The sequence below is a fragment of the Balearica regulorum genome, chromosome 3, assembly GCF_011004875.1.
Source record: "Balearica regulorum gibbericeps isolate bBalReg1 chromosome 3, bBalReg1.pri, whole genome shotgun sequence".
NCBI lineage: Eukaryota > Metazoa > Chordata > Aves > Gruiformes > Gruidae > Balearica > Balearica regulorum.
In genome coordinates, this window is record NC_046186.1 from 83,637,752 (window position 1) to 83,659,544 (window position 21,793).

A 21,793-nucleotide genomic window follows, 5' to 3' on the forward strand; every position below is an offset into this window, starting at 1 on the left:
GCTGCTTTTGTAGCTTGCAATGTCTTAGAAAGGTGGTCCAAACCCATGCATTAAGCCACATGTGTGCATTCATCAGCATGCATTAATGCTGAAGGTTCCAAAACAATCTGAACGCCTCTAGGCTGCTAAACACTGTCACTTTGCAAATACACAACACTGAGACAACACAAGCAGAGACAACACTGTTAGCAGAGACTGAAAGTTTCATTTTAATTGAAAGTTTTAATGAAGAGTTGCATCTTATCTCTTGGAAGCTCTTTCCTGAAGATATTTCCAATTAATTCATTTAAGCTAGATCAAAGAAATAATGACACTAGTTGACAATGATTCAGAACCGTGTCTCTGTATCAGCTTAACTACTCCATTTTGCACACAGTATTTTACTTTATTTTTACATTATTGCAGCAGCACTTTATACAAGAGACACAAGCTTGATTTTGCCCGTACATCACAGCACAGTTTGTAGTAAGTGATTTAGTCAGATTTGGTCTACTAAATATTCACAGTAATGTAAAAAAGAGGCCAGCATGCTACCTGGTATTGCTATCTATTATAAATACTGTAACACTGGAAGAAAACAGAAATCCCAGGCTTCAGGCAAAACAAATGAGTATGATGAAACTGGAAGTGAGAAGAGCTGGTGTGTATCACAGGCGATGGAAGAGATAGGTTCTCAGCATCAGGAATTTATTTTCAAGGAAAAAAGATTCTCAAGACAGTAGTAAAAAAGTGTGGGGAAAAGATTTACCACCCACTGGGCCTGCACTTGCAGAAGGAAGCAAAAAAGAAGCAGAAAAAAGAAAAAAGAAAAAAAAGTATCTATATATCTGTAGCCAAGAAGTCCAGAGAATTGACTGAAAACAGGAAGAGATTAAGACTTAAAAAACTTGAGGTAGTAAGAGAGGGGAAAAAAGGGCTCCACATAGTGCTTTTGTAGGTCTCCTAGACTTTCATAGCAGACTCAGAAAGCCAATGAAAATGTGAGTGTATGATGAGCTGTTGGAGGCATGAGAGATCACAAACATTAGATTTTTGTCTTATGAGCTACTCCTTAAAGCCCAGTTTCAGGTGTTTTGACTAGTCAGGTCAGGAATTTTCAGTAACAAAGTGATGGGATACTGAAATTTTCATCAAGAGTAAAAATTGAGTTTGGAACTTAAATTATCAAATTACATAGACCAACACTCTCACTTTCATCTTTGTCACAAATCTTCTAAAACACATGGACTTAGTATAGTAGGTTACTTACTGGAATATGCAAGAGTGCTTTTGCACCATTTTTCTTCATATTGTTTCCCTCTAGTGGGACATGTTCAATTTTACCGCTTTGGGCAAAAAGCAAGTGCGTTCCTGGCGGCAAAGGTACTGTATCTGGTCGAACAGAGGGCCCAATAACAACAGGAGGAGCAGCTGTGCTCAGACCTTGTTAATAGAAAAGGAAACAGATGGGGAAAAAATTAGTTTGTACAGCATAATAAGGCTCCTTGTTATTTGCAGAGACACAATTACTGTCAGACTTCTTAGAAGGAAACAGCCCTATAAACAGACACTAATAACTATAATCAGATGCAGAAAGCTTCTGATTTTTTCCCCTTGGCTGACAGAGAAGGAGCAATTGACATAATAGGTCTTTTCATGTTCAGCTCTTTCCTTCAAATGTTTAGAAAAGCCTGTCTTATTTTGCAGCTGAAGTGAGGAAGATGTAGGTAGGAACATCCTTCATTTCCTGAGGCAAGTCAGTTACCACACATTCAGATTTGTCACAGCTCCCAGAGGGTAGAAACTACAGAGGCCTCTCACAGTTTCAAGCCAGGGAAGAAGTTAGAAAACCATCTTCTTATTCAGAGGCTCACCACAGTTGTCCAGATTCCCTGGCTGAAGGAAAAGTGTATGGTGGAGTTACCAAAGGGCTGCAGCATGAGGCATATCATCACTGGGACAGCCAAGATCTGCATTGCTCCAAGTCAGTGCTGTATCTCTGGGGCATGACTAAGCCCTACATTTGGGAGACAGTGCACTTAGGTGGAGAGACACCCACAAGAAACAAGTGCTTCAGGCACTTACATGGTGGCTGGACTCCTGGTATGCTTCTGGTGCCATCAATCTCATTTCCATCCCTATCCACACACCAGCAATATCCACTGCTAGGATGGCACTGAGTGGGTAGGTAATTCCCATGGTCATCACACTGGGGAATGAACTGACCAACTCTTATCTCCCTTGAGAAGAAAGTGCCTCCGCTTCCAAGAGCTACTTCTCGTTCATGCTGACATTTGGTCTTTTCCACTTCTGTAAAAAGATACAGAGCAGTGAGTATTTCCGTTTTAACTAGTACCTATGTTCCATTAACAGTTAATGTATGCTGACCACTTATAATGCAAGTATTGTTACCGCTGGAGGAGCATGGCACTGTTACGGACCTTGGAGGCATATGCCTTCAGTGCACCTTCAGGAACAGTCTGCCCTATGTAAATGTGATACATTTGCCTTAAACTTAGGTAATTTTATCTTTCACTGTCTAATTTAAAACAGAACAAACAGCCCCCCCTGCAGCTTCCTACATTGAAGAGTCATAAACAGAAGCTGGAAAACACTGCCTTTCTCCTTGAGGCACATTAGCAAGAACATTCTGTCCGACTTGTGAACCCAATGTCTACTCATCTGACAATTATCCACGGGCCTTAAAATGTGACTAATTAGCCAGGCCATACAGTGGATAAAGGTTTTCTGTAATGCTAAAAGTCAAGTTTCCCTTCAGAGCCACAAGAGAAAACCACAACATGAGGCAGATGCCAAGGTCTCTACAGAACCTAGGAAGTGAAACAACTCATTGCTTTGGTGTATATTAGGCTTTTAGAGTTTAGTTATCAAGTTTGAGCAATCATTTGATACTTTTGAACTTAAGAAAGCAATTGCAGGAAAAGATTGTCCAGTCCCTGGTAAAGCATGTAAGGCTATACAGAAAAAAGGAATACTACTACGTATGCAGAGAAACATATGATGCACAATGGCTATGCCACATGCATATGTATTACTGTAGAGATTACAGAGGAAAAACTAACTTTCCAGGTTATCAGGAGATGCAGGGATTCAATTCTTTTTGTTTCAATTTTACAAAACAGTCTGGACTAAAATATACCTTTTCTTATGGTATTATCTGTCATGCAACAGGGAATGTCATCTGGATCAATATATCCTTCTAGACACCAAACAGCATAATGAAATTAAAAGAATACAATAAAAATAATCTTTTTTCTTCTCTAGACAAAGAAATCTGAGTTCTGTGCATTGTGAAAGAGCTCTAATTATGAGGGAATATCTTTTTCCTGTCAATGATTTCTACAGACCGTTAGAAATACTTACCACAAACTGCCTGCTGAAGTGGCTTGAACATTACACTTCCATTTATTCCCTTCCTTGTTTTTACATTGCCTGGTGGACAGCATTAGCTATGTGTGGCTCAGACTAGACCCAGCCCAGCTGACCAAAAAGCTAATCCTATGCACCCACAGACTACTGCAGTGCAAATCACACAAATACAAAAAAGAAGGGTAGGTTTTTTATTATTATTTAATCTAGTTATGCAAGCAAAAGCTTTGGACAAGTTTCATGCACCTGGACACGATTAGAATAGAGAAATATAAATGTCTGGAAAACAGCTCACTCTAAACAACTGAAATACTTGGCATGAGCTTTAATGTGGGTGGCGGAGAGCCTTGAATCAACCTACAAAACCAGACCCTGAAGGAAAGCCTCCATTATCTGTCTCAAATTTTGTTTGCATGTATTCAATGCACAATGCAGTATGTAGGTAAAAGAAATGTTTATTCCAGTAACTGGATAGTTTTGCCACACTTTTTCTTCTTTTTAAAGCTCTAATTATATGCACTGCTTCTGAGCGAAAGCAGGGGAATACAGAGTATTGGTAAACTGACCCACTCTGCTTTTGTTCATTGCAGAACAGTCTTCATTGCGTTCACATTATCTTTGAAAGACACTGTTAGCTCCTCCTCAGTGGGATACAAAAACAGATGTAGAAGCTGGTTGTTTTTCCTTCCCATCTGAAACTTCCAGAATTAGAGAATATCCAACAGCTTATAATTTTTAAATCAATAGACAAGATCAATTTTATGAAAATGAGTCATCAAATATGAATTATACAAAGAAGTGTATATACACTCCCAGATAGGACCTAGCTGTTATACATAAAATATATTCCTATTATTGGTAATTTGAAATATCTATGTCTGTTCTAATTTCACAACAATGTTCACATTTATATCTGCAGACTTTATACAGGAATATCAATGGAATTTTTGAAGAGTGTTTACATTGTAAGGATCAAGACCAATCTCACAAATGGCCTGCTTATGCAATTAGCCCCACTAAAGTCAAAAGACTAGTCAAACAAATTAATTTTCAAAATTAGTACTCAGTTTCTAGAAGGTAGAGAATATGACTTGTTCGCTTTAAAAAATTCCCATCAACAATGATTTTTCAGTTACATAAAAAGATGTCAAATACCCTATCGCCACTCACTTTTAGGAATAACGATGTATTTTACTACTTCTGTGCTCCTGAAAGTCTCTTATATTTACAAGCATTTTTCTAGTGCAATAAGTAGTATCTAGGCAACTTGGTCTAGTGGAGGGTGTCCCTGCCCATGGCAGGGGGGTTGGAACTAGATGATCTTTGAGGTCCCTTCCAACCGAAACCATTCTATGAAGTAATCTATGTTACTATTAAAATTTATCAACCAAAACAAGCCCCTAAACTACTTAGGACCATCCAAACTAGGCACTTGGGATCCATACTGTATTTTTTCTCTCCTTATCTCTGAATCATGGGCAGGATTACTATGCTTCATATCACAGCTCACTAACTCTTACTGCTGGCAGGTAGGCATCTTTACTAATCTTCACTCAAAACACATTCAGAAGAAGTTAGTCCTGTTTAAACTTTTTTTTACCAAAGAGATCAGCAGTGACAGGATGTACATTTCCTTTACCAGGTGAATGCCTTTACATGATTTTCTACTTTGCAAAAGAACACCTTTCCTGCAGCTGTAGGCACGACGTGGTATGACTGTTTTACCCTCTCCAACTACAGCCACTCCCTTGAACATATGTTAGTCAGATATTGATGGGCTGCTGAACACAAGAAACAGGTCCTTAGTCTAAGAGTTAAGGCTCCCCAACTAGGGGGGAGAAGACAGACTAAGTATGAGTACCCAGATTTAAACAGCTATACATTAACATGGCAACGTAGTCTCCTTGAAGTGGAGAAAAATCTAGTCAACGCAGTGTATTATCCAGGGCATTCATGTTATTCTGTTATCCTGAAGAAACAGCTGGTCAGCTGGATCAAGCCCTGCACTATTTCCACTCAGTATAAAATTAATCTCAACAGCCAGTTTAAAGACACCTAAAGGAAAGTGAGCTGAAACTCAGCCCAGTGTTGTAACCTACACTGCGACGAAGGCACAATGACAGCTGGTTGGGATAAACAACCTGCTTATACAGTCATACATTTTACTCAGTGTGCTTAAGAGAAGATGCTCTGATTATGCAAGCTTTAAATTGTGTTAATTAACTGTCTGAAATGAGGCTCACTATGACGAAATTTGAAAGATGAGATTGACATAGTAAATAAAGTACATTCCCTGCCTTGCTGGGCTAACAGTACAAGTTAGACAACACATATAACAAAAATTGGCACATATTTAAATAGTACAAGGGCTACTTTGTAAGCCAGCTTCCAGGCACAAACATTATGACTAGTAACTTTCCTTTCCTTCAGTATAGCAACCTAAATGAGGTTTCTTAGTGCTCCTCCTTTAATATAAATACAGTAATATTTCATCCAGTCAACAGGCTTCAAAGATACAGAACAATTAACATTAGGAGAGTTCTCTGATCTTTTGACTGGCATGAAGAAAACTTCCATTAACTACAACAGGTACAGCTAAGAGCAAATACCTGGTGTAACAGTGCTGTTACAACTACTACTATACCTGATGGTAGCAAATAGAAAGTAAGTCATGCCTATTTCAAGGCTCCATATCCAGGGGTTACCAGCCCTGATTTTCAGTGGTTCCTACCATTCTTGAAATCCACATTTGAAAGTCAAGACAAATGATCATGTCAATGATAAGAAGAATGGTATAACATTAGGGTTAGTTCATACTGTCAGAGATGAAACAAACAGTAAGAGCAAGACTGGGGTATGCACAAAAGTGCATCACTGACCTGATATCTTTGCGTTTCCCTATGGCACTCTACTTACGCCCACAGGACAGTATCATTTTCAAAACAAAGCACCATACTGTGGGCTACCTTAATTTGATAAATGATTAAAAACTGAAAAATTACCTGAGTCAAATTACAGGACAAATGTCATTTGTAGTAGTAGTAGTATTTCTAATAAGTTCCCATATTACCTGGTTTTAAAGTCTTGGTTTTAAATTTCCTTATTAAGAAATCTAATTCCTTCATTAGGATTCTGGAGGAAAATTTCTAGAGGAAAATATACAACCATAGGTCACAAAAATAGGCCACAAAAGGTGAGAAAGACAGGACCTCATCACTAGATAAACTGAGCTCATTAAAGTCAACAAGTAGATTCACGCAGTCAAATGGAATACACTAGCCTCTAAAGACAGACTCATCTTGGAAACCGCAACTGAAAAAAGCTATCAGCAGATCACAGCTATTGGCAGATAACTGCAAGCAGATAAACTGCCAGCACCCAGCTCAGTGCTGTAGGGATTATGAGAGGGTATAAATAAGAATTCACCATACACACAGGGAACACTGCACAGGTATAGAGAAGCAACGTGGGACTGGGGAGATGGTTCAAGGAATACTGGGTCCAGCTCTGGCAACCACAGTTCCAAAGGATAGTGAAAAACTGAACCAGTGTACAGAAAAGAGCTCCTAAAAGAGAAACTGTAGTGCAGAACAGAGATCAAGGGTCTGATGAAGAAGTTATGTTCCATGGACCACAGTACACACAATTCAGACTAGATACATAGAACGGTGCATCCTGAACTCAAGCTAAATGTATACCCTTCCTCAGAAAAATAAATTTGTATTTAACGTTTTAAACATTTTTTTCAGTTGCTTCATAAACTACTACAAGCAATCTTTAAAAGTCACTGAAATATATCATGGAACTTGAAAAAATGAAATGGAAATAGCATGGATATGGAAAGTGGGCCAGGTGAAAAACATACATGTACACATTTCCCACATAAGCAAAGAAACAAACAGAACGGCGGGAGGAGGGAACCCCCAAAGCCATATTCAAACATTCGAAGTCTTTTTTGATCATAAAGAAAAGCTCTTGCAGCAGCACTGCAGAAAATGATTTATGGACTTTTCCAAAAAAAGTTGGAGGCTGAGAAAACAGGATGAGAAACAGAGGTGTATGGGACTTCTTCCCTTCAATTTGCAGGGGGGAATACAGTCTGATATACTAAACCAAATTCAATTAGTTCTGTAACAACATTCAAAAAATTTTAAAGATCTAACTACTCAAACAGGTTTTCATTCACAAACTACAGATGAAGCAAATTAAAACTGTGTCCAGCATCAGTATGTAATCAAAGAGTACTTTCTAATTTCCCACATGGATCACTTTATTCCCTGCATATCACAAGGAGTTATACCGACATTTTTAATTGCTGTTCTCAGATGTTGCCAGAAAAAGAGGAGGAAAAAAAACCGAAACAAAATAACACGCTTCCCTTTGTCCCTTCATTTTCCTTTGTTTAACTTACAGTGTTGCCCTGTTGAATGCATTTCTCATGTGAAACGGGATTGTATACAGAGGACCAGCGAATGGCTCTTAACAGTCAGACCCCTAGTTCCAAGAATCTAGATTTGTTTCTGTTTAGTAAACAGTGTCTGGGGTCTGCAGGGATAGAAACACTCAGACATCTGGTTTTTTGAAATGGAAAAATGAAGCGTGAGGAAATAATGAAGTACAGACTTTCTTAATAGCTGTGAGCAGTGGGACATTAACTCTTTCATTAACCTGCCGGTTCACTCCTACGGACATTCTCTTGTGTGTGACTTAAATCCATTTTACTTGTTAGTCTACTTGTTTCAAGAGTTGCCATTCAGCAGTGGTGAGATTCAATAGTAGGTTTCATATAATAATAAATACACCACACAAGCAAGCAATTGTACACATGGATTGGAAAACAGTACAGCAGAAAGAACCGAGTATTCAGACGAATGAAACTTTCCAGGCTGTTAACAACCTCAGTGACTTGATTGAGGCTAATTAGATCAAAACCTTAGTGGGTAAAAAGGGGAAGAAAGGGTCTCTAATTATAGCTGAATACAATACAGCCTCATCTGGAATCTCCATTCTGAAGGAACTTACTTTACAAATTGGGTGCAAAAGTAAAGTAAATGAAGCTGCTTTTTTGCTAGGGTTCAGAAAATGTATTTCAATTCTATCTCCTGGCAATGATTAACTGCTGGATAGATCCATTTTAAAAGTACTAAAGCTTTAGCAACAGATGACAACCCAAGGGCGGCTATTGTTCTATTAACTCTAAGAAGGGAGGAGTAGCTAGGTTGTTGTAAACACTGCCATTGCTGCAGACTAGCAGAGCATTACAGATACTCTGTAATTCAGTCAGGATTCAGCAAAAGCAAGACTTCTTATCTACACAGATTTTTTTCTGCTCAGAGCATTTCATGAACAGAGCCAAATGATGCAAGTGTTTCTAAAGCATGTCTTCTACTGGTAGTACAAAACAGCATTAAAAAAAAAAAAAAAAATCAGAGAGGCATTTATGAAGACTAACAAAGCCTGGCAGATCCCCACCCACGAAAACAGCAGACACAACAAAACTCTCAAAAATATTATGTTACTACCATTAAAGCTGTGACATGGAAAGATCTCCATTCAAGATACAATTGTGTTAAGTATGGAAAGTCAAGATGTGTACAGGATAAGCAGCAAGAAAATAACATAAAGCTACAACAAAATAGTACACTGTGCTTAGCAGTTTAGTAGACACACTAACCACTGCATGTGAAAAGGTGTTGTTCTCAACAAAAAAACCCCACTTAAATATGCTGCCACATATACTCAGGAGAAATTAATTGTGTCCTGGTAATAAAGTTAATCGGTTGAATTCAAGTATGAGTCTACCAAACCACCTGTTTCAGCTACAAAGGGGGTGTGCCTGACATGAAAGCAATATTTCTGCCTCTACAATTCTTCCTGAAAAACTGGAAGCTTTAAGGTTTGATTTTGCTTCAAATTATTCATATCAAGTTTCTCCTCTAGGAGGAATAATCCTGTTTTCATCAGCTGGATGGTTAGCTAAATATTGTAAACACAGGTCAGAAACACCAGGTTGTTCTTCATTCATCTGGCATTAAAATGAAAATATACAGGGGCATTCATGCATGAAAAGTTAGTTAAAAATAATATTGAAACACTGATAAAGTGACAAAAGCTAGAGCTTCAGAATTAAACACTGCAAAACCTCCTACAATTTACCTAGGATAGAAAAGTTTGCAAGCACTAGGTGATTTGATGTAATGTGTTGAGCACACAATGAAGACTCATGTAAATATGATCTAAAACTAGAAACAACCTTGTCATTTTTTATGCCTTTCCTATAAATGATCCTTTGCCTTTTTGTTTTAAGACATGAGTATCCAATTGTGCAAAAAAAGTCAGAATATAGTGGCAAAAGAAAAAGATTAAGTTTCAGCAACACATCGGGTAGTAATATTGTGCCATGCAGAAAAGCACTTTTAAGCCAGCACATCCACTATTAAAAACTCCTCAATTTTGAATGATCAAATACTTTGGACATCATTAAGACAACAGTGCAGAAGATGAATTATAAAGAGAGACTCCCTCCTCAGTCATACTGCTTCTTCCTTTCTTTCACTCTGGCCCTACACCTTTCTTACTCTTGGCTGCACAGTTCGAGTTTCAGTCTGTTGAGACGTGCAGAGTCTTTTACTCAACAGCAAGAAACTTAGAAGCATGAGAATTGGGTTTGAATATACTCAGAAATTAGCTTTTATTTCCTGGATGAAAGCATTCACCATTCTGCAAAAGCTGAGTGCTGTCCCATAGGTTTGCCAGGCTGCTGAATTAAAGTAACTGTAAGAATGCTACTTTGTGCTTCAGTGTTCATAGAATCATGGAATGGTTTGGGTTGGAAAGGCCCTTAAAGATCCTCTAGTTCCAACCCCCCTGCTGTGGGCAGGGACACCCTCCACTAGACCAGGTTGCCCAAAGCCCCATCCAACCTGGCCTTGAACACTTCCAGGGATGGGGCATCCACAACCTCTTTGGGCAACCTGTTCCAGTCCCTCACCACTCTAACAGTAAAGAATTTCTTCCTAATATCTAATCTAAATCGACCCTCCTTCAGCTTAAACCCATTACCCCTTGTCCTGTCACTACACTCCCTGATAAACAGTCCCTCGCCATCTTTCCTGTAGGCCCCCTTCAGGTACTGGTAAGCTGCAATTAGATCTCCCCGGAGCCTTCTCTTCTCCAGGCTGAACAATCCCAACTCTCTCAGCCTGTCCTCACAGGAGAGGAGCTCCAGCCCTCAGATCAGTTTCGTGGCCCTCCTCTGGACTCACTCCAACATTTCCATGTCTCTCCTGTACTGGGGCCCCCAGAGCTGGACACAGTACTCCAGATGGGGTCTCACAAGAGTGGAGCAGAGGGGCAGGATCACCTCCCTGGACCTGCTGGTCACACCTCTTTTGATGGAGCCCAGGACACAGTTGGCTTTCTGGGCTGCAAGTGCACACTGCCGGCTCATGTTGAGCTTCTTATCAATCAATACCCCCAAGTCCTTCTCCTCAGGGCTGCTCTCAATCCATTCCCTGCCCAGCCTGTAGTTGTGCTTGGGATTGCACTGACCCACGTGCAGGACCTTGCACTTGGCCTTGTTGAACTTCATGCGGTTCGCACAGGCCCACCTCTCCAGCCTGTCAAGGTCCCTCTGGATGGCAGCCCTTCCCTCCAGCGTGTCGACCACACCACACAACTTGGTGTCGTTGTTCCTTACTTTCTTTTTGAGTATACCTTCAAGAACAGGAGTTTTATACTTCGAGGGCCAAACTACCATGCAAGAGCAGAAGTGTGGAAGGGTAAAGAACTTTCTGCTAAACAGAGAGCAAGCTGGGTAAATACAGAAACAGCTACGTGCTAGTTAGAAACCAGAGTTAGTCCTTCTAGACTCTTGACAGCTATTCATGGCACATAGGCATCTAGATTCTGCTGAAGACAACAGCGCAGATACTTTGTTCTCATCCTTCACTTTTCTCCTGTAGTTGTTGCATTTCATTTACATTGCCAACATTACCTAGATGTTTTATGGTAAGTTACTACTGTATATGGAAACCAAGTCAACCTTTACATAAGGCAACTTCAAAAGATAGTACCAGCTTGGGGATGAGAACTGCTGAGGATTAAACAAGACATAAACCAGGATATTGTACAGCATATCATGGAAAAGTGATAATATCAAGATACAGATTTTGACACAAGCTTGGTGAAGTTCAAAACTTGAAAGACTTGAGAAAGAATAAAGAACCCATTAAGACAATACACAATCTGTTCCAGAGAGGAACCAAATTAACATATATCCTCCAACTCCCACATTATATTTCTGGTCCAACTTTGAAGAACTATAAAATTTTACCTCCTAACACACACTGGAAACCATCCCCACGATAACCTGCCTTACACTGGCAGCTGAAGGACCCAGGAGTGTTGTAGCAGAAAGCATATGGATGACAGTGGCCTTGCTGACATTCATCTACATCTGTAAAAGAAACAATCAATCTCAGATAACTGTTCCTCCTGATGGATAAATCAGAGTGACAAATTAAAGTGCAAACCTGCCATATTACTTTAAGGCTCCTATTTTAGGATATCGGATTAGAATTATAGACCTTTGGAAGAACATCTATAGAGAAATGCAAAGGAGAAAAAAAAAATACCCAACATGCATGTATTTTAGGTTCTGTCTCTCAGCAAATCCCTACACTCTGCTATTCCAATGGGTAACTATCATCGTTAACTCATACAGTATTTTAGAAATATATGCCCAGGTTTCTCAAGAAAAGACTTAACACAGCAAGAGAAGCAGGATTTGGCCAGCAAGGTTTCCAACATGTAATTAGGTAAAGCTGCTCCCCCACTGCACTCCAATTGACATGAAACAGAACATAACTTTTTTTACATAGTCTGAGGATCACGTGTCACCATCTTAGTAACATAAACCAATACAGTGCAAACAGTTCCAGCAGATGAAGATCTGGTCTACTAACTGCAATTTCCACATTTACCTCATCTTGGAATTCTGTAGCTCAAATATTGAAGAGTGAATCCAAAAGTGGGGGCAGGATAGGACAAAAGCTTAATGCAATGCCCACCTAAGTGACTTAAACTATGAAAATTCTTGTTTTAAATCACAACTAACTATAGGATATTGCAATGACCAGCCAAATTGTGCAATAAAGAGTATAAAAAACCCACAACAAATGGTGCTACTTACCCTCACAGGCACGCCCATCTCCAGAGAAGCCAGGGAGGCATGTGCAGATGTAGGCAGACCCCCCGGTGTACTCACACCGAGCACGCTGAGGAATGTCACAATTGTGTGTGCCTGTCTGGCAATGGTTTACGACATATTCAACAGCTGCAGGTTAGATGTACAAGAGAGGAGATGAACATTTGAACTTTCCTCCGCAAAGTCTGAAGCTCATAACAAGTTTATAGGGAGACAATAGCTGTGAAAGCTTACAGAAGAGAAAGGAAACTGATTTTTTTTTTGTTTGTTTTGGGGATTGGGGTGTTTTTTGCCAAGATTTCCCGTTTCACTGGTGTTAAATCTTCTTATTAATGTTTTATAAGGAACTGACTGTCCTCAGCACTTCATAAACATTTGTTAATATAGAAGAGAGCAGAAAGTCTACCACAGTGACAGATTCTATTATCTGTGACGGTTTATGAAAAGGAGTCCTGGATGAAGACATGTAAGGCATCTCACAGGGGTACCTCACATGTTAGCTAAGTGGCCAGTTCACTGCACTGGGAATTATTAGATATTCCGCTACACTAACCTAGCACTGACCCACGGCTGTCATCACTTGGCGAAAGATAGCAGCTGTGACTCACTCAATCAAAGATAAACACATTTGTCAACTATTGGAGATATTTTTGATGAACTGTGGAAGCTAGGACTAGACCTGCAGCTTTTCATAACTTTCTTATTGTTGACAGCAGTGACTCTGAAGGCATTGCACTGCTTTACACACAAATTATTTCAGGTAGTTGCTGGAGCCCTGCCTATGTTTGCCTGTTATGTCAGAGAAGAGGAAAGGAAACCATGGTATCTCAGATAGGAAGAGGCAAAATACTACAACAATTTTGGGCCTGGAAATAGATGAGTTTGCAGTGCTTACATCCAGGAACAGCCTTCCAGCTGCTGTAACAGAGTCCACTGAGGCTTTCTTTATGCAGTTCTTATGAGGAGTTGACAGGGGACCAAGATGAGACTCTGCAGTGCTCCTTTCATCACAGTACACAGATGGAAACTACTACAGTATCGGCAGGGAAATAACAAAAATCCGCCATCTAGGCCAGATCTGAAAACAGTCTTTTTTCCCATTTCTCTAGAGGAGATGACATCATTGACATCAGATAGAATCATTTATATCTGTTCTGTTTGATGAAGGAAGTTTTAGATTACAAAAAAATCCATTCAGAACTGCATTATAAATGCATACAATTTGGAGTTGGAGCTCGAAGGGAGTCCTCAAGTCCTCCTATTCCTCAGCCTACAAATAGGAGAACAGGGTTTATTTACAACTCTCTTCTTAAGCTATCTAGTGAGTCACAGAGATGGTATGAAAAAGCTGCAGTTCCAGAAAAGCTGAGTCAGAGCTGGTATCCCAGAGCAAGCTGCAAAAGCACAAAGAGCATAGCTGTTGCTCTTCCTGGGGTTCAAGTTGTAGACTGTAAAACCCTCACCTGTGGAAAGGGGAACAAGATTACCATGACATTTATTTTCAATCTGTTGGGAAACTAGAGCTCATCTTCCCTCTCTTCAGTCTTACAGATGCAAAGTTTGTTTCTAATTGAAGGACGGGACCAAACTGAAGTCCTTCAAGCTGGGCAAAGAATTACTTCGCACTTGTTAGAAGTGTGACACATCAACTTCATGGGAAAGTGGCAGAGTGAAGCCAGCAAGGTCATGGCTGGAGGGAAGAATGTTGCCTTTCAGGTCCAAGTGACAGAAGGGCAGTGGTGGACATAATGGAAAGAACATAAAGCCTGTCTTCCACATCTCACCCTGTCCCTTCCAGTGTCCTGGTAGAAGAAGTTACTTTTTCCAACTGTTCTACAACAAAGGGAAGACCTAGGGTGCACTGTGAGTGGATGCAAATGGTAATTCTTACTGGAGCAGAGAAATGGGGCTCCTGATGGAATGTAACACATAGCATGCAAAGTCACACGCTTTAGTAATGCAACTTTCTGCTGTAAGATGAAGGCTCTTCAGTCTTAGCTGAAGAACAGTCTCAGATATAATGAGGAAAAGGTAACTAAGCTTCCACCACAAAGCAGGCAAGACAGAAGCAACAATCCTCAGCTGTTATCAGTTACTGCCAAAAGAAACAGGAACTGGTCCACCCTGGAAGAGTGTGTACAGGTTTTGTCAGCACAGAATTACTGTCAGGTGGCAAACAAAGATAAAAATTATAACTAAAAAAAAAAAATAAAGCTAATCTATATCCTATCCTGACAGTTGGAATCTAGCAGTAGAGCCATTACCCCTCTTCTATCTGCTGTTTGTTCATTTATTTAGCTTTTGATATAATTGACATCCAAAAGAATCAGCTTAATGTTGTGAAAGGTAAAGCTCATGGTTTTTCTTTCTATATGGAAAACTCACTTTCAATACACATCCCACACAATCAATTCTGTCAGCTACCAAATGGAATTTCTACAGCTTCAGTGAAAAACAGAGTGTATTGGGTTTGTGTGGCAAGGTTTTGGTAGCGGTGAGCGGGACTACAGGGGTGGCTTCTGCAAAAAGCTGCTAGAAGCTTCCTGTGTCTGATAGAACCAATGCCAGCCGGCTCCAAGACGGACCTGCCACTGGCCAAAGCCGAGCCCATCAGTGAACAGTGGTAGCGCCTCTGTGATAACATATTTAAGAAGGAATAAAACAACCTAGGGGGAGCTTTTGCAGCCAGAGGAGTGAGAAGATGTGAGAAACTTTGCAGACACCAAGGTCAGTGCAGAAGGAGGGGGAGGAGGTGCTCCAGGTGCTGGAGCAAAGATTCCCCTGCAGCCCATGGAGGAAAGATGATGGGGTGCAGAGATTCTACCTGCAGCCCGTGGAGGACCGCACGCTGGAGCAGGTGGAGGCACCCGAGGGAGCCTGTGACCCCGTGGGAAGCCCACACTGGAGCAAGGCTCCTGGCAGGACCTGTGGACCCATGGAGAGAGGAGCCCAGGCTGGAGCAGGTTTGCTGGCAGGACTTGTGACTCCATGGGGGACCCACGCTGGAGCAGTCTGTTCCTGAAGGTCTGCACCCCATGGGAGAGACCCACACTGGAACAGTTTGTGAAGAAATGTAGCCCGTGGGAAGGACTCATGTTGGAGAAGTTCGTGGAGGACTGTCTCCCATGAGAGGGACTCCATGCTGGAGCAGGGGAAGAATGTGAGGAGTCCTCCCCCTGAGGAGGAAGGAGCAGCAGAAACAACGTGTGGCCAATTGGCCGCAATGACCATTTCCTGTACCCTGTGCCGCTGAGGGGGGAATAGGTAGCAATCGGGAGTGAAGTTGAGCCCAGGAAGATGGAAGGGGTGAGGGGAGATGTTTTAAGATTTGATTTTATTTCTCATTGCTCTACTCTGCTTTGCTTGGTAATAAATTAGATGAATTTTCCTTTGAGTTGAGTCTCTTTTGCCCATGATGATAATTGGTAAGTAATCTCTCCCTGTCCTTATCTCAACCCACAAGCCTGTCTAGTTAAGGAGGGAGAGTGATAGAGTGGCTCTGGTGGGCACCTGGCTTCTAGCCAGGGTTAACCTAACACACAGAGTAATCAGGAAAAAATAATCCGCAGGAGGACAACTTTTGTCCAGCAAATACAGATTAACTCAGGCTTCCTCCAGAAAAATGTTTTCAAATTAAATAAAAATAACTAATTCAGTGACAGCTACTGAATTTGAAGTTTTAATGGTCCATTAACAAACCAGCTAAAGTTCCTCAAAATCTCAAGGATTTTAACAGTGAAATGATTTATAGTTACAACTCCTTTTTAGCATGATTAACTAGACACACTGTTTTAGACTTGTGCGCTGCCTCGTTCAAGGGATGAATCTGTAACTAAAATCTAGTATGTTACATCTAATTCTGGATTAGACATAATAAAGAAACAAAACCCAAACCCCCAAAATGCCAAAGCACACAACAACAGAAAATGCAGAAGTCCTGTCTTACCTTGAAAATGAGATGCTGTGAAATAACAACAAATGAAGGCTCGCTTTTTGTTTAACAAATTTGAATTTTACTTCCATGTGAAATCTACAGCTAAATAATGGTACAGAAAGGACAGAAACATTCAATAATCATTTCCACTTCCTACTTGGAAACATTCTGAATGGGGATTTTTTATGAGATGAAAACAAAGTACTTCAGGCACCTTCTTTGGTTACCTAATGGATTATAATCACTAACTGCAGCACGAACTCCTAAATTCAACTCATGTTAGAAGTCAGTGCAGATCCTAAAAGCTCTTTTTCCTGTCTGTGGAAGATGAATCACAGCCTGAAAGCAGGTGGTCAGTACTTCTAAGAAATATGAAACTCACCAACACAAGTCCGCTCATCTGCTGCAAACTGGTATCCTTCAACACACTCGCAGCGGTAGGTGCCTGGCTGGTTATTGCAGACTGCATTGCTGCCACATAGAGCTGGTTGCTCTGAACATTCATCAACATCTAGAATATTATAAGGATTCTAGTTATTACAAAGATGCATTTAATACCAATGCCAGAAAAACAGAAATCATGCAACTATTGAATAATAGCAGGGTTGAGTATTTAAACCACATCTTGGATAGACCATACCTCTTAAAAGATGTTAGTAACCTGAAAATAAGTTTTCAGGTAACTGTATCCTCAGCTAATCTGCACAAAAAAAAAAAAACACCCAAAAACAAAACAAAAAAAAAACCAAAAACAAAAACAAACCATAATAAGGGGATGGGATGGGAAATCAGAGAGGAAGAGCCACTGAGAAAGAAAATGCAGCCTACAAGGTGATCAGAAGCAGTGATGACTACTGGGGGAGCATGAACTTTAGGAAAGACTTCCCCTTTCATTCTCCATATACGTCTCTAATCCACTGCTGTTCAACTCACAGCACCAGACAACTGGGAGGGTCAGTGTGATGTTGTTTTCATTTGCAAGTTGATTTAAGGGCTGGAGTGGGGGGAGGGTTGTGGTTTGTTGGGGTTTTTTTATTAAAAAACAACTCAGTTAACTAATAGGGAAGATGTATATTTCATTAATACACACTTTCACCTCTTGAAGACAAGTATTTGTGCCCAAATACATTAAGAATACAGAGCTGGGAAATAAAACTCTCCTTGAACAGAAGGTATTTTCAAAGCAGATCTTGAAAAAGATTATTTCAATGGGTTCCACATATCTGTACTCTGTATGCATGTGCACACGCCATTCCTCATCTTCCTTAAGAACTTTTAACCTAGTTGACTCATTTTAACCAGAACTTGCATTACAGTAAATTTCTCACAGCTAAGTTCCCATAGGCTTTATGAAAGGACGAACTGGGTAGGAAAGATGCTTTGTAAGCTAGCAAAGCATACCAAAGTTTGACCCTTCAAGACAGTCAAACTTGCTTACTTTGATTATTGAAATGTGACAGCTACCTCAGCATCCCTCTAACCTATCTTTCCCCAACCCAGCCTCATTTTGCTGGAATGGCTCGTCCTGAGGGTCAATACATTCCAAGCAAACAAAATGCTACATTTGCTGTCATTTTGTAATAAAAGTTTTCTGATACCATAGCAAACATTTCCATCTCCACGGAAGCCAATCGAACATTCGCAGAAGAAACGACTGCCAGTTCCTGGACGACATATTGCATTGGTGTCACAGTTATGGGTACCAGTGTAGCAAGGATTTCGGTTAATATCAGCAGCACCATCTGAGAAGAGAGACAATACTTAGCCACATTTAGAATCTGTCCAAGTAATAGCACTCAGATAAGGCCCAGAAGATTGCTTGCAGTGCACATGAAGCAAGGAAAGAGAATACTTTTTGCACCAGGAAGAAGGGAACTTGCAGGTGATATGCAGGACATGAATCTCAGACATGGCAATAGTACCTGCATTCCTTGTTATTTGTGCAAAGGACTGCTGAGTTAAAAAATAGAGAAGCTACAGAAACATCTCTAAAGAGCAAGACTGACAAAGATAATGCATCTTCCAGCTGCTGACATTAAACTGAAACTGCAAATTCTTGAGAGATTGGTTTGTTCATTTTAATTAGTAGAACTTTATCTTTGTAACAGACAAAAGTGAGCACAGTCTTTTCTTGTATTCATCTGGTGTGCATTTTCAAATTGCTTCTTCATGTTTTTTCTGATTTTAGTGCAAACAGACAAACTTGGACAGCTCATCCAAAAAGTACACTTCATAGGCTGCCTACTTTCCGAAGATAAAATGCCATGTTTCATGATAATTATAGAAACTAGCTGTTTCAATGGCAAATCTTATTCTGCTCTTTTGCCCTTTGCTCTGACAATACAAAAAAAAAAAAAAAAGAAATCATTAATAGAGGAACTATAAATTTGGTAAATATAAACGATAGACTCCATGTATCTGAGCAGCAAAAGATTCAAAGGTGGTGTGTTGAGAGTATTTCAAGGAATTAGACACAAACTCCACTGAATTTCAAGAGGAGATAATCACTAAAATACTCTTCCCATGTGAAAATACAAACTTTCAACAGTCATATTTCTCTTCTTAATTGATGGATCCAGACTTCTACTGACTAACGCAACAAATTAACGTAACTAATTAATTTAAAACAGCTAAGGCAGGCTAAAAAAAAAAATAGAAGCCTGCTTTTAATTACTCACAAAAGAGAAAAAGAAAGATTTCCAATTCATACATACCACTGATTGGGCCGATGGAATTACTCATAGCATATCGTAGAATCTGCTCGTCTCGGTTATACAGGACAAACACACTGTCCACTGAGAGCTGCTGAGTAGCAGAAGCAGCATGGTGAGAGTCATCATGAATGCATTCATCAAATGAGATGGTCTGTCGCCACTGATAGGTGCCAGTGTACGTGGAAGCAACCCCATCTCTTTCTGGCTCTGTCACTGTGTACTCCCTCGTGGACGATGAAGTGATCACTGCAACATGGCAACAAACACGCTGATCAGAACAGATGCCCAATGCTATCTGTAGACTTGGGATACAGGCTGAGTAATGTAAATAGAAATTTCAAAGGCAAGAAGCTCTGAAAGTGGATGTATTCCTATGCAAAGGAATAGGCACTTGACTAGGCTTACTCTGTGCTCAGGTATCACAGCCTTGAAGAATAAGTCATATAATTTTTTTAATTTATCTTGACATATTTTACTTTGTGGACTACCAGGTAAAGAAAGGAAAATTCAACTCAAGAACCTCAGAGCTTTCTTTAGATGAATTTGCATGATGGATCTATAAGCTAAGAAGGACAAAGCCACCTCACCAGCACCAAATTACACCCACTTTTAGTTCATTGTGGTCTATTGGCCTTGGATTTTGACAGAGCCCTGAAGATGCACGTCTGAAAGTTCTTGTATGCTTCACAACAGTCTTCTATATTGTGAAAAATTGAACCAAAACTCTTCAAAGCAGATCTGGGTTTGCAGATCCTCCCACCAGCAGAAAGCTCCTCAGAACTCCACTATTCATATGGACACCAGAATACACCTGTATCAATCCACTTGCAACAGCTGGCAAGAGCTGGATTTCTGCTAAGTAGTGGTCTGTCAGATATGCCATATGACAGCAGAAGAATATCTATTTGAGTAATGGTAAATCAAATCCAGCCTGAAGGATACCTCCTTCCTTCCAGCCCCTGACTTGTCCTCCTTGGGGACAGCATTTATGCCAAGAAGGCAGGTGTTTTACAGAGCACATGTTGCCCAAACAACTCCTGAAGTTGTTCAGCACAAAACAGAAGCTTCCTACTGCCTCCAGGTCCTCCTCCTCACAGTCCATTACAACAGGCAAAGCAGCAAGAGGGATTCAGCACTGGCTACCAAAGTGTATATAAGGCAGTGATGATGCAACAACACAATTTTCAGCTATCTCTAGCAATCAAAGTGTGCCCTTGGAACAAAGTGTACTCCCCAGTATTCATGTGCACCTAAGTGCACCACAGACTGCTTCCTCTTTATTAGTCTATGACAGCTGGGCTGGTTGGCCAGCAGCAACACTCACACCTCACTTTGTTTTTGCTATGTTGAAACACCCACGATTTTATCCAGAAAGAGGAAAGCAAAAGAAGGGAGAATCCTCTGTAAATAGTGAAATGAAGAATGGCTCTCTTACCAAATCTCACAGTCTGAGATAAGGAAGAGAGAGAGAAAAGGAGAGTACGGAAGAGACAACGGAGGAAACGGATATGGCAATTATGAGGCTCCTAATTTTCCGGTCAGTTGCTCAAATTCAGCTCAAATAATACTGAAAATGCTTGTTACTAACACAAGGCACAGTCATTGCAATGCAGTTTACCAGTAAATAACTGGTTTGCACAGTCTCGTTGGACAAGACCAAAGCCCACTTAATAACATTATCACAAAAAGGTATACATCAGCACAGCTCCTGCTGAAGAGCTGTGGACTCAACAAAAAGCTTTGCAACTTGGATGACTGCCATCAGTAGTGTAAAAATAAGGCCAATGGAAAGGAAAATTGAGAGTGTTTTGCAAACATCAGTTCAGAGAAAGTTAAACTCGCACTTTTTTTTCAATAAAAAGATCAGAAATATTTGCATTGTCCCACTCAAAATCCACCTTCTTTTGGGACGTGTTCCTAAGAGGCAAAAATCAACTTTCTATAAATCGAAGGGTCCTAACTTTGCTCACTGAGAAGGGAATAAAATAATGTTTTTTAGATTGTTTTACTCTCTGTTCTGAGAAATGTGCACTTTCTTATAATTTCATTCTTAGGGAACCTTACCAGAACTAGAAGTGTGATAGAGTTCAGTGTACGGTTCTATATGGACGGATGCACCAGATGGGATCTCAGGTATTCTGCCCTCCATTTCTGTGCTGATGGTAAGGTGACCATGCTCATCAATTCCACTGAATTTCTGCTTTATAACCAGCTTCTCATTGTTGCCAACAAAAGTTACTTCAGTTTGCCGTGTAAACTCACCACCTAAAGAAATAGTATTAGTTAAAACACTTCACAGCACTTTCTGAATCCTTCTATTCAAAGTACTGCTTCTAGTGGATAAAATATAAATTACTATTTTCTGCAAGCTTTGATGCAGCATAATTGCTAACATTTTGCATTTCTACAGAAATAACTTTCAGAGGTATACTGATAATATCCTTGGATACCACAAGGAAACTTATCTTTGCTTAAGCACTAAACACACTAAGTTGCAAGTAAGTCTGAAGAAGCAGGGGTTTTTAAACTAAAAAAAAAAATTCAACAAAGCTAATAATAGGCCTATCC

At 40.2% G+C, this 21,793-nt stretch overlaps 1 protein-coding gene across 1 annotated transcript in view; it reads right to left on the bottom strand.

Annotated features, from left to right (window-relative positions):
• NID1 (nidogen 1) overlaps positions 1-21,793 on the bottom strand; it is a 58,479-nt gene that overhangs the window by 22,900 nt on the left and 13,786 nt on the right. The window contains exons 7-14 of the mRNA XM_075748744.1: positions 21,290-21,490; positions 19,226-19,471; positions 18,110-18,253; positions 16,894-17,022; positions 12,563-12,706; positions 11,705-11,827; positions 2,065-2,289; positions 1,250-1,422 (exon numbers count right to left, since the gene is read on the bottom strand). Of these exons, the coding sequence (XP_075604859.1) occupies positions 1,250-1,422; positions 2,065-2,289; positions 11,705-11,827; positions 12,563-12,706; positions 16,894-17,022; positions 18,110-18,253; positions 19,226-19,471; positions 21,290-21,490 (1,385 nt within the window). The remainder of the gene's footprint in view (positions 1-1,249; positions 1,423-2,064; positions 2,290-11,704; positions 11,828-12,562; positions 12,707-16,893; positions 17,023-18,109; positions 18,254-19,225; positions 19,472-21,289; positions 21,491-21,793) is intronic.